At 37.1% G+C, this 13,310-nt stretch overlaps 1 protein-coding gene across 1 annotated transcript; it reads left to right on the forward strand.

Annotated features, from left to right (window-relative positions):
- The first annotated feature begins 461 nt into the window (after positions 1-461).
- Positions 462-13,077, forward strand: LOC145775535 (uncharacterized). The gene is made up of 3 exons (XM_082586835.1): positions 462-917; positions 10,011-10,582; positions 11,086-13,077. Exons 1-3 carry the CDS (start codon positions 504-506, stop codon positions 11,780-11,782), a joined length of 1,683 nt encoding a protein of 560 aa, XP_082442961.1. The 5' UTR covers positions 462-503; the 3' UTR covers positions 11,783-13,077.
- The last annotated feature ends 233 nt before the right edge of the window (positions 13,078-13,310 follow it).

Here is a 13,310-nt window from a genome sequence, read left to right on the forward strand (position 1 = left end):
CGTGACAAGCCAGTGTAAAAACCAGATCTGACAAAAATCAGTAAAGCGCAAGTCGTGTCGGATTGTTCCGCTTGGTATCACACGATGTCCAGACGCCGTTCAGTTGATTGTCCATTCTCGTGCAGACAGACAGTCCAAGAAAAGCGAGATTAGACAAAATTAGAATTGATTCGGTGTCACAGCTGGTAAAAAAAGAAGCCTTGAAATGAGATGGTAGTGCTCGAATGACCAGGTGACAATTCAGGATTTTGAGCAAGCGGCAAGTACTTATAGTTTAACCATTTCTGGTAGAGTCTGGTTTAACCTAGCAGTTGCCATTAGCCTACTGAACTGTGACTTGGTGCCTGGCTAAATTGATGTCTTGCTTAGTGAAAGTAATGTATTACTTGCTAAATAAATTTGGCTTAGCTTATTGTTAATAACTCGTTGTTGCATTTTTTTATGATGTTGCTTGTAGGTTAGTTAGATATTTAGTAAAGTTTTTGTTTTTCAAAATTGCAAGCATGTGGAAGGAAGACAAAGACGTGGATTTATATTTTAAACGTGATGACGACAGCGCGATCGGTGATTCAGCTAACAATTCTGCCGAAGAAGAAACCACAATTTCTCGCCGAAAATCGTCTATAGTAGACGATATAACTGATTTACAAACAGAACCCTATGTGCAATTGATGTCAAAACTAAGTACAAAGATACCCGATTGTTTGTTAAAAGACTCTGAAGAAAGTCTTGAAAGTTGTATGAAGATTAGCACGAACTCACAAGGCATTCGATCAAGTCCAAAACGTGTTATACATGTATTGCCTACAGCAGCAGTTCTCACGGAAAAACCAAAAGGAGATATTAAAAAGGGAAGGACATCTCAAGCAAATATGTCCGTTTTAAAAGCTAAACTTCAATATCTATTTTTTGAAATGGTAAGTTTATATTTTAAAATGCTAATGCATCTTGCGTTCTACAAATGTAGATGAGCTAAACCAGGGGTGTGCCAACCATGGTCCGCGGACCAAATGTGGCCCGGAAGCTTAAACTTTTTGTCTCGCAGAAAGGTCCTGACTACAAAAATGCGTGTCCTGCTGGACGATTTTCATTTATGTTTCAAGTTCGCAACGTTTAGTAAACATTATTTTTTTGTTTGACAGCCTGACAAGTTCAACCAGTGTGAAATTAGGCTAGATCGGCGTGAGGTAGCTGCGCGGTCATTTATTGACTGCACATTCGACATAGGCTTAATATAGTGAACAATAGATATTTCCAATGAACGCAGATACGGGCACTTGACAGAACAGTAGTGTTGTTCCTTTAAGGATATAGCTTAGCTGTGACGGTGCTGTTGGTGTGCTACCACACTTTGCCTACGACGAGGCTACTTATGTATTTTACATAGTCTATGTCGAACACAGTTGTGGCCAGTGGACCAAGCTGACTATGTTGGCCGAGAAGTGCTACAAGTTTGCACACCGCTGAGCTAAACTAATCGAAAGCATTTATCTCACAACATCTTGTATTAGTTTCGATTTAGCTCGTTTACACCAAAGAACGTACCATTCGTTTAAATTAGATAACAGTTGAACATTCTTGTTCAATATATGCCTTTCGGTGTCTCTGTTTCAACAAACCAATCTTATTGACATGGCTGTTGGTTGTATTAACCATTTCATTGTATTATTTATATGGCATTACGCCCTGGCCGCTGACACACAGATTCATTGTTATTATTATTCACGTAAGTAATCAATAAAATGGTCAAGCTGTTGACATTTTCAAATCATTGATTTGTAGCATTTGTTTTCCATAATATTGCGCTTGTACAACAAGCCATGAGGTCAGGCACAGGAAATGGGTGTCCCTCACATAATTTGCGACCTGGTTGAAGATTTCTGCAAGACTAATCAATAACATGATTAGGACAATAGTTAATTTTAGTTAGTGTACGGTTTTACATTCTTTGTTTCCCGTATTGCGAGGGTTGGACGTCAGTAAATTTCGATCCGAATTTGTTTAGATAGTTAGTTTGACATAAGAGAAGAATTTTTATTTTTAAAGCAGTGTTCCAGTGAAATAATGTGTGTATCGAAATGGTGTCGTATTAGGCGTTTAATCAAAGACTTAAGATTCGATTTTATCAGGTTTCCCTGAATATGTATCTTGTACAACTCTTCTGCTTTTCGCGCCTACACAGACACACAAATCACCACACACACACAAATCTGCTCTTTATAAGGTTAGCGTTGAGATATAATCACTTTTCTTGCAAAAACTGAGGGTTTTGAATTGCCTTTACATCGGCCTGTTTCCAATAAAACCAAGGCAATGCTTTACTCAAACATCTTGAACAACTAGAAAATATCTTTATGTGTGTTCTTGTAATAGTATTGTGTATAACATAAGTCAAGTTGATAAACACGAAGAATCCATAAATGTATTTGGGGTACAGCAGTTGCAATCAAAACTGCTCGATTCACCATAGCAGAGCCCATAAAAGTAAAACCTGGCCTAACAAAGTAAGCGCTGCCTGAGGTTTCTTGCCTAAGCAATCACCAAGGGCGAACATGTTCAAATAGAAAAGTCTATTTGAACTATTAAAATCAAATAATCAAAAGTTTTAAATCATAAACTGAATATTGAAATAAAACATTTGATTTAAATACTTTGGGCCTGATAATGTCTTCGGCAAGAAATTTAAGGTAGCCTATATGCCACTTTTTACTGTTACCTTATTAGGCTACATAAAAATTGTACATACAGTTTACTGTACATTGAAACATCTTTGATTCATCCGCTGATAAGAAATGTCCTTTGCATGTGTATACGTACAACCAACCTACGACATGTGACATTCTGTTAAGCAAGTTTTTTTACATCAACGATCTTGCTCGACAACATTATTTTGTTTATTTCACTGACGTCATTTAGGTTTTCGAGATATTGAAATGTTATACATAGGCTATCAAGATTTGATACAAACAGCACATTTTGCTTATAACAAACATAGCTAAACCGACAAAGGTTGTTACTTCCTGTAATAAACATGGTTTTTAATGAACATAAAAAAGCTGCTTACACACATTGAACGATCACAGGTTGAGCTAAATTTGTCCATTCGTTGTCCTTTAAAGAAGAGTACAAAGTAGCAATGGCTAGAGAAAAAGATCGGTTACCGTTCAAGCGTGACACTTTACAACACATCCTTGCAATTTTGTCATCATTTAGCAGGTGTTTTAAAGCAAGGTTTTGCTAACCTTTCAACGATGTTCGTTTGCTCGATGTAGGCTATGTCAGTGGTTCCCAACTCATGGGTCGCGACCCAAAGTTAGGTCGCCTGATGATTTTTTTGGGTCGCTTGTTTTTCAGGCATATAATTGTATCTTGGGCGAAAAAAAATAACAATAAAAAAAATTTAAAACGTGAAGAGATCGATCACAAAACTGGAAAATATAAACACAAGTCATGAAGCGTTTCATGTCGAGACATCGGAAAGCTTTGTAGCATGATCGTAGTGCATGAAGTTTTAACAATTTTCGCTTTTATTATTGTTATTATTATTATTAAATGTAAACCCAACAAAAATTTCAGTCTCAAACATAAATTAACTTGACAAAGTTACGGGATATATATTGTAACGTGCACTATATGTCACGAACGCTATGTCGGACAAACTATGACAAAGTTTTCCACACGTTGGACCACGCATAGTCTGGTGTGGTAAAACGCATCAAAGACAAAGCCCCGTGCTGTATGGACTTATTGCTTTCTCCACAGAGAGGTCTTTGCTGCAAAAAAGCTATCTCAAGAGCTGCACGAAGTGTTGAATGATGTGAAGTGTGTAAACTTTATCAAAACAAGTCCACTAAATTGGCATTTGTTTTCGTCTTTGTAGATTCTGATTGTTATCAAGCATTGCTGTTGCACACAGAAGTGCGATAGTTGTCACGAGGTCGTGTCCTGAAGCGAGTTTGTAATTTGCGAGAGGAGATTGCTATCTTCCTGAGGCAACAGAACTGTGTGAGATTAGCCGAAAAGTTTTTGCAAAAAGATTTCAAGGCAAAAGTTGCTTACCTTGCCGATTTATTTGACTCTCTGAATTCTCTAAATTTATATATGCAAGGCAACGGTTTTACGGTGATTGATCGCGCCGCAAAAGTTTCTGCTTAACACAAAAAACTCATATTCTGGAAAAGTTATGTCACCAGAGATGAGTACGATATATTTCCTCAGCTAACGCAATATATCTGTGGCAATGAAGTTGATATTAAGCAAACGATGTAATTAGACACCTGGAACAGTTTGCCAAAAAGTTTGTGCACTAGACTACTATGGAGAATCTCTAACACTTAAATAACCAAAATGATTGGATAATTGATCCATTTGTTGGAAAAGATCTGCCTCAATTTTCCATCCATGTTGCAGAACAGTTTATGGACATAACGACAGAAGTAGCAAACCGTATTTCTTTTGCGTCCTTCAAAGACAAATACCCCAAAGATTCTGCAAACATCCACTTTTGGACTTCCATGTACAAAGTGTATCCCACAGTTTCACAATTAGGGATTCAAAAACAGATTCCATTTGCAACAACTTGGCTTTGTAAGATTGGATTTAGCGCCATGTGTGTATTGAAAACTGAACAGCGAAACCGGCTGGAAGTTAAAGCCGACATGCGGCTATGCCTAAGCAAAATAACGCCTCGATTTCAAAAACTCACTGACACAAGCCAGCACAGCTATCTTATCAGTGAATTGATAAACATATTATTTTCGGAAAAAGTTACTGCTTTTGTAGTGCTGTTTGTTTGCAACACAATCTTGTATGGCTTTTAAAATATTACGACAATTTGCTTGGGTCGCAAGATTTTACCGAACTGAATTTTTTTTTAAAATGGGTTGCCTAAAAACGAGTTGGGAACCACTGGGCTATGTCACAAAAACGTTGAACCACGATTCAATTGTGGTCTGGCAACATTGACTACATGTGAGATGAATCAAGCTGTTTTTGCAGATATGGAAATGTATGCTAGCCTGTATTAACATACAGTACTTTTAGAGATAGTACCTTGAGTGCGTAGTCCACTAGAACCATTTTAATCTGCAACAATGCGGATGCTCACGATATTCTTTGTGACAGCTGAGCCAAATTGCTTTGTTAAACGTTATAAGGTGTTGGATGAAATGGCTACTTATGATTCGATCTTTTGTGAAAACAGTTACGTTGGAAAAGCGTTAACATTCTCATGAGTACTGTACAAGAATAAAAGTCTGTAGCATGGTAGGCTAAATTGCTGTGTATTGGAAAATAAGATCTAGTCTTCTCATTCTTGTCTTCGATTGTAATTGCTGTTTCAACTCCTATCTGAAAACATCGTTTTTTTCTGTTACAACTAACCAGAGATAGACCAGTTTTGGATGTGATGCATTCTCCCCCATAATTAATCAGCATCTCATTTTTTGAATTTACAAGACAGTAAATTCACGTTTATGGGTGGCCTATGTTTCTCGTGTTCAGCTGTTGTTCAACGCAAGACCATAACCTACACTCGACAGTCGACAGGTTGCTTAGCCTCAGGTCGAATGGGTTCATGTCAAGCTTTGTGTTAGAGAAAGTTGTTGTTCACCCACTCGCAACGTTGCTTAATTGGAAACGTTTTGCTTTGTTGAAGCAACGTGGCAATTGTAACGCTTTCAAAATCATTGGTGGTGGATCAAGAGAATAACTTATCGCTGCCATGTTGCAAACCGAATGTTATTTTTGCGACTAAGTACCTACTGATACAACGACATTATCAACTCAATTTACTTCAATGGATGACCTTTTCAGCATTAACTTTGAAAGACTTTTGTTTTACCAGGCTCTGCCCTCTTCGACAATTTTAAAAAACTTGAAGAGAACTTACGAAATTGTAGTAAATTAATCTTTATTAATATCTCAGAGGTAAGAATATCATGTTAAAACAAAGCACGAATCAATTTGTCGCATCACTTTTTTCGTCTGTGCGTCAGATATGAAATTTACTTTGCACACGTATAGTTTTTTCTATTTCAAACCGGAAAGTTTGTTTGCACAGGAATTTAAACTTGAGAAGAAATTTCCTTTTAAGAGGTTGAAGTTGACTTGCTTTGAAATGTCATTTGTGTTTGTAAAACATATCGCATTCCTTTGACGTACTGCAATTGCTTCCGTATCAACCATTGTTTTTAGATGGGTAATGAACACTTTCAACGTTCCAAGCCATCATTGCCTTGTCGTACTAAATTGCTCAAGTAAACAGTAACTCACATTGTAATGCTGCCTTACCTATTTGGGTATTGAAAATGCGTATGAATGAAGACGAAGCTCGAACAAACATGGGAATAGTAGGCTACGATTGCAATTTCAGAAAGCGCAGCTGAGAAATTAGGTAAAGGATACCTAATGCTCATGTAACATTGAAAATATGTTTAAAAGTTTTTGATTCTTTCCTTTTGGATCTAAACCCGTTTGAGAGAAAAGAACTACTATCGATCAGTGACAAAAGTGAGGAATTTATTTTCAACTTTTATGGTTACACATTTCGAATTTCGTCAAATAATTGAAACCCAGTTTGATTTAACTTGGCATTAAAGCGCTTGAAGACTATGTTGTATTGGTCAATCTATATATCACTTATGGTGAAATATTACTAATTAAATCACTTCTTGCAATCTAATTTCTTGGAGTTTTTTCCCGATCTACCGGCAAGTATTGTACTAGCCTACAATAGAGGGAAGACAGTAATAAAGTTAGCAATGTCTATTATCTGAGCCAAGGACTACTACAAAAATCTTTCGTTGGGGTCAGCCTAAGTCCCAGATTGGGCAATTGACAACAAAAACTTATTGGCTGCTAGCAAAAAAGCTTTTTGCTACATTCCAAAGAAAATTTCTTTTGGTAACGAAATTGGGGGCTTCAATTTCTTTGTGTAGCTCTGCTTGTGCGTGCAAGCTTGTTGGTTCAGTTGTCAGGCGAATAGAAGATTTCTATTCCTCTCAAAATCTGTTTGGTGACCGTGAAAATCTTTTATTTATTGCATGTTGCGAGGTTAATCATTGTTCGAATTTGGTAGTGTACCGCTCTGAACATACCGTTAAAAAGGAAAGAAATTTACAGTGTTTAATGAACGATGTAAAATACGCTAATCCGTAATTGCGCTTAATTTTATAGCATTGTAAATATGCGCTAAACATCGCTTACAATACGGATATTACAACAGGAATCGCTAAGTAAGCAAATGTTAAATTTTTAGCTAAATATAGACCATTAATGTCTGGGTGAAAAATTTAGTTTAATTTCTGAACTTCATTGTACATTTCAAGTAAGAGAATATCACCTAATTTTTTGTAATCATTTCAAAATAAACATTAGAAGAAGAGTTTTACTATGTGCAGTATTTTATGAATGCATTGTTGAATGCAGTTTTGCGCCTAAAAACAAATGTATAATTTTCAATTTAAGAAAGTTGCCAATGCAAATGCTTGAAAACTTGTGCTTAGCTCAAAAGATTTGAAGCAAGCTCATTTGTATAACGTCCGTTTTCAATCCACGTGAGTTTAATATTTTTTCAGATGAAGCAATTTGGCATGATTGGTAAGCTTGCAATTAGCGTCACATAACTATTAAACTAAATTTTAATAATCCTACTGTAATTAATGAAATGAGTATTTCACTTGACCAGTATGTAAAACAAAAGAAGTGTTTCCCACTTTCCCTATCTTTTCTTGTATCATTGTTATTATTATCAACTGGATTAAAACGACACAACAAATTAGACTTTCCAGAGAAACAATTAATCACATTTTTAACTGCCGCATTGCGTGTGAATTGAATTGTACTTGCAATGTTATCAAAAGTGAGTTGTAACATAAAACGATTTGTATCTCAGTCCGGTTGTTTATCTTTCAGTCTAGATGTTGCTGGGTAAGGTGACCAGCGTGAACGTGGCAGTTACTTTGCCACCAAACGTGCATTCACTGCTCAATGTTCAGTCCTTTGTAATTCTGATCTTTTTCCTACTCTCGGCAGTGCTTAAGAGTCTAATGTGAAGTGGTAGTTTCTTACTCTCTTTTAGTTGCGAACAATACAAACCTTCGATGGTGAAAAGCAAACAGAATCTACTTGTGCCAGCAATGCACTTAAGCAACACCACCTGAGGCTTAACCACACCGTAACACATTTTGAAGCTGGTTTAAAATATCAAGCTTGATATCAAGCTATCAAGCTTAATAGAAATGTAAATAATTTGTGTTCCTAAATCAAAGCTTAACAGTTTTCTTTTGTTTCTTTAACACCACAAACAATTTCATGACAACTAGCCTACAATCATCATCATAACACCATGATTACATTTCTCCAAACATTGCACAAAGCGTAGCCTACTTTATGTGTTGTCAAGGTCAGTTGCTAATACATACATTCATACAACCTGGATTATTTTCCGTAACTCTTCCCGCTGGAACAAGTAGACTACGTAGTTTTGTACAGAATTATCATAATTTGTTCAACAAAAAGATTCCAGTTTGTTTGATGGATTTTATATCTTGTTGTCTTTGGGTTGTTCAAATGCTCTTAACACTATTTGAATCAATATCACTTTTAAGAACATATCGAAGCAGGTAGGCTATATTAAGCCGTGACAACAGACACTCAACTAAGGTGTGAGACTGGTTGTATTTGCGTTGTTAAGTCGTATGATTTTGTTTCTGATATTTTGTTGGCTGCCTGGCCGAGAAGTGAAAGCGCTTGCATATCATACCAAAGGAAATCTGTTCGGCACAGTGACGAAGCTAGAATGAAAATTTTTTTGGGGAAGGGAAACGTCTTCCAACATAAATTATAAAGGTTTTAAAGCGCTGTAGCAGCAAATGATTTTTTGGCGCAGCAAGAGAAAAGTTTTTTTTGAGGGGCGGTTGGTTCCCCGTGGCTATGTCCTTGGTGCGATACCTATCGTGAGCATGCAGATTTGTTATTAGAAGGCACTTATTAACATGCTTGATGTGGAACAGGAAGGTTGGCGACTTTTCTTTTCCGTCCACTGAATGTAAATCTTCAGCCATCGTGCATAAGCCTGGATCAGAAACCTATTTGCTTTAAAAATGTAGTTAATTTTTAAAACTAGATATTTTGCAACCACTCAGCCTTAACACCGGTATTCAAATATGTTCTGAAACCAGGATTTCCAATTCGTTTATTGATGAAAAAGAAACAGCACACTTCAAATCAATAAGGTCACATTAATACAACAGACGTTTGTTTAATTGATTGACCTTTTCGACAGATATCAGTATCATAATATATACACATACATGTAACAAATGATTGCAGTGTTTTATGAATGGTTTCAATTACTCTTGTGATAAAACGTTGACGTGTAAGCTCGAAATATCTTGGCTGGCGTCTTGACTTGACCGAATCTTTAGAAATCTCCTGAACCGTTTTTCGTTATACACTGTACTGTAGTGCTATCCTGCGAGCCTCAGATTCCGTCTGCTAGAGATGAATAAAGAACAAAACATCACAAGTGTCATTGTTACACTGCCAGTCAACAAAAATTTTCACTTTTATATTGATTCAACGTCTGCAGACGTTGAATTAATGTAAAAATGAAGAGTTTTGTTGACTGGGCGCTTCAAACTGCCCTCACAGCGTCAAAACATTGTCAATGTATGTTGTAGTCTGGTCATGCGGTATTGACTTTACATACGTCATTCGACGCATCTTTACTGGCTCCATTTTGTAAGTTGTACAAATGCAGAAATATCTAACGTTGAATCAATGTCACATTCAAACATCCAAACGAATTAAGCGAAATATTTGAGCCTTGATTTTTGAAGTTTGTATAAACCACGCTATTCTGGACTGTTTCAACAACTGTGATCATATGCTAAATTGCTTGTGGAAGTTTTTTTTTCAAACTGTTATCTGAAGTAGCCTATCAAGTATTTATCGTTATAGTTTTGATATTTGCATCTTTTTTCATTCGTGATTTTTATTGATTACAGAAAAAACTTAGAGAAATTGACCACGACATCTTGCGGACTTTTGCCAGCCTCAACGAAAGTGTAGAAGAGATACGTTTGAAAATTGACGAAAAGGAAACCACGTTAAAGCAGAACTTAGATGATGACTTAGTAGATGATGATGTCGCCATGACCTCACCAGAAAGCCGACTCAGCGATTGGGATGAACTAGATTTTGTTCAAACTCACGTTGAGAAAGATGAAAAGTTTGTTGTCCCGGTGTCTAAACTTCCCACGTCATTCGCATCTTATGTTAAAAGTAACAAAATGTTTGAAAATCCATCAATGTCTTCCTCGTCAGTTACGTCATCTTCGGATTCAACACTATTGAAAGAAATTTGTGAAATTGTGAACTCAAATTTAATGCAACCGGAAAAGTCAAAAGAGCCAGAAAACAAACAAATATTGGTTGAACCAATCTCGAATGCCAACGCCGCTTATGATCTCTTAGATGTGAATTCAACCCCTCATTCAAAACGTCCTAACAAGCAACATGGTCACAGTCCAGCTAGTGCCATTGAAATTGAAAAGTTGTGTTCGAAGGGTTATTACAGGTGAGTAGGCCTAAGTATTTTTTAACGGTTTTTCACTCCTTTTGTAGTACAGTAACCTACTATTATCTATACTTCTATGGCATCTCATTCTGATATAAACCAGGCTGTAGCTACTTCCCGAATAACATGATGTAAGTAGGCCTACAGTAGGCAAAATATTTAACAAACAGGTGCAGGCTACTACAGTATGTTGTTTTAATAAACTTTTATGTGGGACGTTTATCATTACAGTTAAACTTGAGCACAGATGAACAAAGATCTATAGTAAGCTTTGCTACTGAGGGATATTCCCATATATTTGTGTCAATATTCTTACATGTTTGTGCCAAAGATTGAAATGGCAAGTTGGAAAAAAACTTAGTTCATTCTCACTGTGTAAAATGTCATAACATTTCTAAAGCATTTAAACAAATAACTTTAAAATATATTCATTTTCACTTGAAAGCAAAAGTTTGTTAAAACGTTCTAGCCTTGATGCGATTAATTAAAATTTGTTTCTTTAGGTTCAAGTCTCCTCATCCATCTCCCAGACCGGTTCGTGTAGCTCCGGATGCAGAAGTCTGGGTTAAGAAGGAAACCACCAAAGCGACAGAATCGTCATCGAACGAAACTAAACGAACTCAACGGCCCAGGTCTGGAACTATTCCAACAAAAAAACACAATGATCGAAAACAGCAGCAGCAAAAGCAGCCCAGTCATAACTCAAGTAAATCCGGCCGAATGACTTCAAATGAAAGCTCTCATGTTAATCGCCGGTCCGAGTGGCTAGCCGCAGATTCAAAACAGAAGAAGAAATTTTCCGATTTTCACACTCAAAGTGATTATAAAAGCCTAATTGGTTTGTCCAGAGTAAGCGGAAATTCTGCTCCCACAAATAGACAAAATCCTGTCCAAAACTTATCGGACAACTCCGAACATGCTTCGTCATCAACGACATCATCGCTATTAACATCACCACTTCGAAACCCTGGTTCGAGTAGCAGCAACAAGTGGAGCCGTTTTGGATTGAAACGAAACTCGAAATCTCTTGACATCCACAACAGCAATAATAATAGTGCTGTCTTTGTAAGCAAAAATTTGAAGCCAAATGGTGTAGCTTCTCCAGATTCCAGCAGCGTGGTTGCGGTCTCGTATAAGCAACGGACGTCTGATATTGCCTACAGCTGGGTGCAGAGCCAGGATGACATCACATTTTTGTAGACGTAGATAGGCTGCCTACATCATTTCATGATACAAATTTATGAACTGATGAAATGTGCTTTGCTTTTGGTTCTCACGTGTAGCGGTCCGAGAATTAGGGTACCAAAGTTTCCAATTGATTATTTTATTAATTTTCATAAAATTCATTATTTTTAATTGTAGCGAGGGTCAGATCAACAAATATAGTCATCATCATCATCATAATCCATCGTCGGTTTGTTCCCCACTAGTGGGGGTGGCCGATTGTTTCCGCGCAGCAATTGTTTTAATCCTTTTTCTCCATTTCACCCTGTCCCTTGCATCTTCCTCCTTCAGTCTGACTTTTTTAAATTCATCCTTCACTTGTTGTTTCCACGTTCTTCTTGGACGACCGCGTTTCCTCTTCCCATCCACCTTTAGATCTAGTGCCTTTCTAAGAAAACTTCCTTCTTCCCTCCTTATCACATGTCCATACCATCTTACTCAATTTGCCCTTGCCAGTTGGTCTATGATCTCTCTCGTCTCTAGCATATCCAACAATTCTTCAGTCCTTCTTTCCCTTCTTGTTTTTACCCCACACATTGCTCTCACCATTGACTTCTCAGGATTGCCAGTTCACTCTCTCTCAATACCCATGTCTCGCTACCATATAGCATTGCAGGCCGCACACAGCTCCGATATACTTTTCCTTTCATCCTTAGTGAAAATTTTCTACCATGCAACATTTCTCCACATTCCCTGAACTTTGCCCAGCCCAATCTTGCCCTTGTTGTCACCGCTGCTGATAGTAATTTAAACAATTCATTACATATAAATGCATTTTGTTATAGCAGACTACTTTAACAAAGAACAACCTTACCGTACATTGATTGATTTTCAGCTTAACAACAGTCATCTGCGATCTTGGGTTGCCCAATGTTTGAATCAAAAAACAAATGACCGGAGGAGAGTGACTGGTGTGATCAGTTTAACTCATTTCATTAACACGACTTTGCTTCCGATCAACACTGTGATAAATTTTTGTGCATATATGACTTGTTGATCTCTTTGATACTTTTTGCACCTTTGTCTAATTTTTCTTGCGACTTTGTTTTGTTGCCTGAGATTTGAGATTTTGCCACACACAAGGTCGTTTATCGAAACCTTCTGATTTATTTTCCATAATTTCTATTAGTTCAGTTGTTTTCATTTCTGGTCATCACAGTGCAAATTAACACATGTCCACATAGCAAGGATGTAGAAAAAGGTAGAAGCCACAAAACCTTCACAAACAAAAATCTAAAAATGGATAGAAAAGAAGGTATAGCCTATGGGTAGCCACCGTAGCATATATATCAGAAATGATTATTTTCAAAATTTATGCAAAACTGTAAATAGACAATTACTTGGAAGATCAGCCGTGGCGCGTTATCAAGAGTGTTGATGTTCTTGATTTGTTTAGCTCGCTGCGAAGAAGAGCAGGACTGCTGGACAGGCTAAGAAAACTCCCACAAAGAAATCCTACCAAGGGCGAAAGCATTCCAAAACGTAACGCATCAGGCTTTGCATG

This window comes from Aplidium turbinatum, chromosome 1 (assembly GCF_918807975.1).
Source record: "Aplidium turbinatum chromosome 1, kaAplTurb1.1, whole genome shotgun sequence".
Classification (NCBI taxonomy): domain Eukaryota; kingdom Metazoa; phylum Chordata; class Ascidiacea; order Aplousobranchia; family Polyclinidae; genus Aplidium; species Aplidium turbinatum.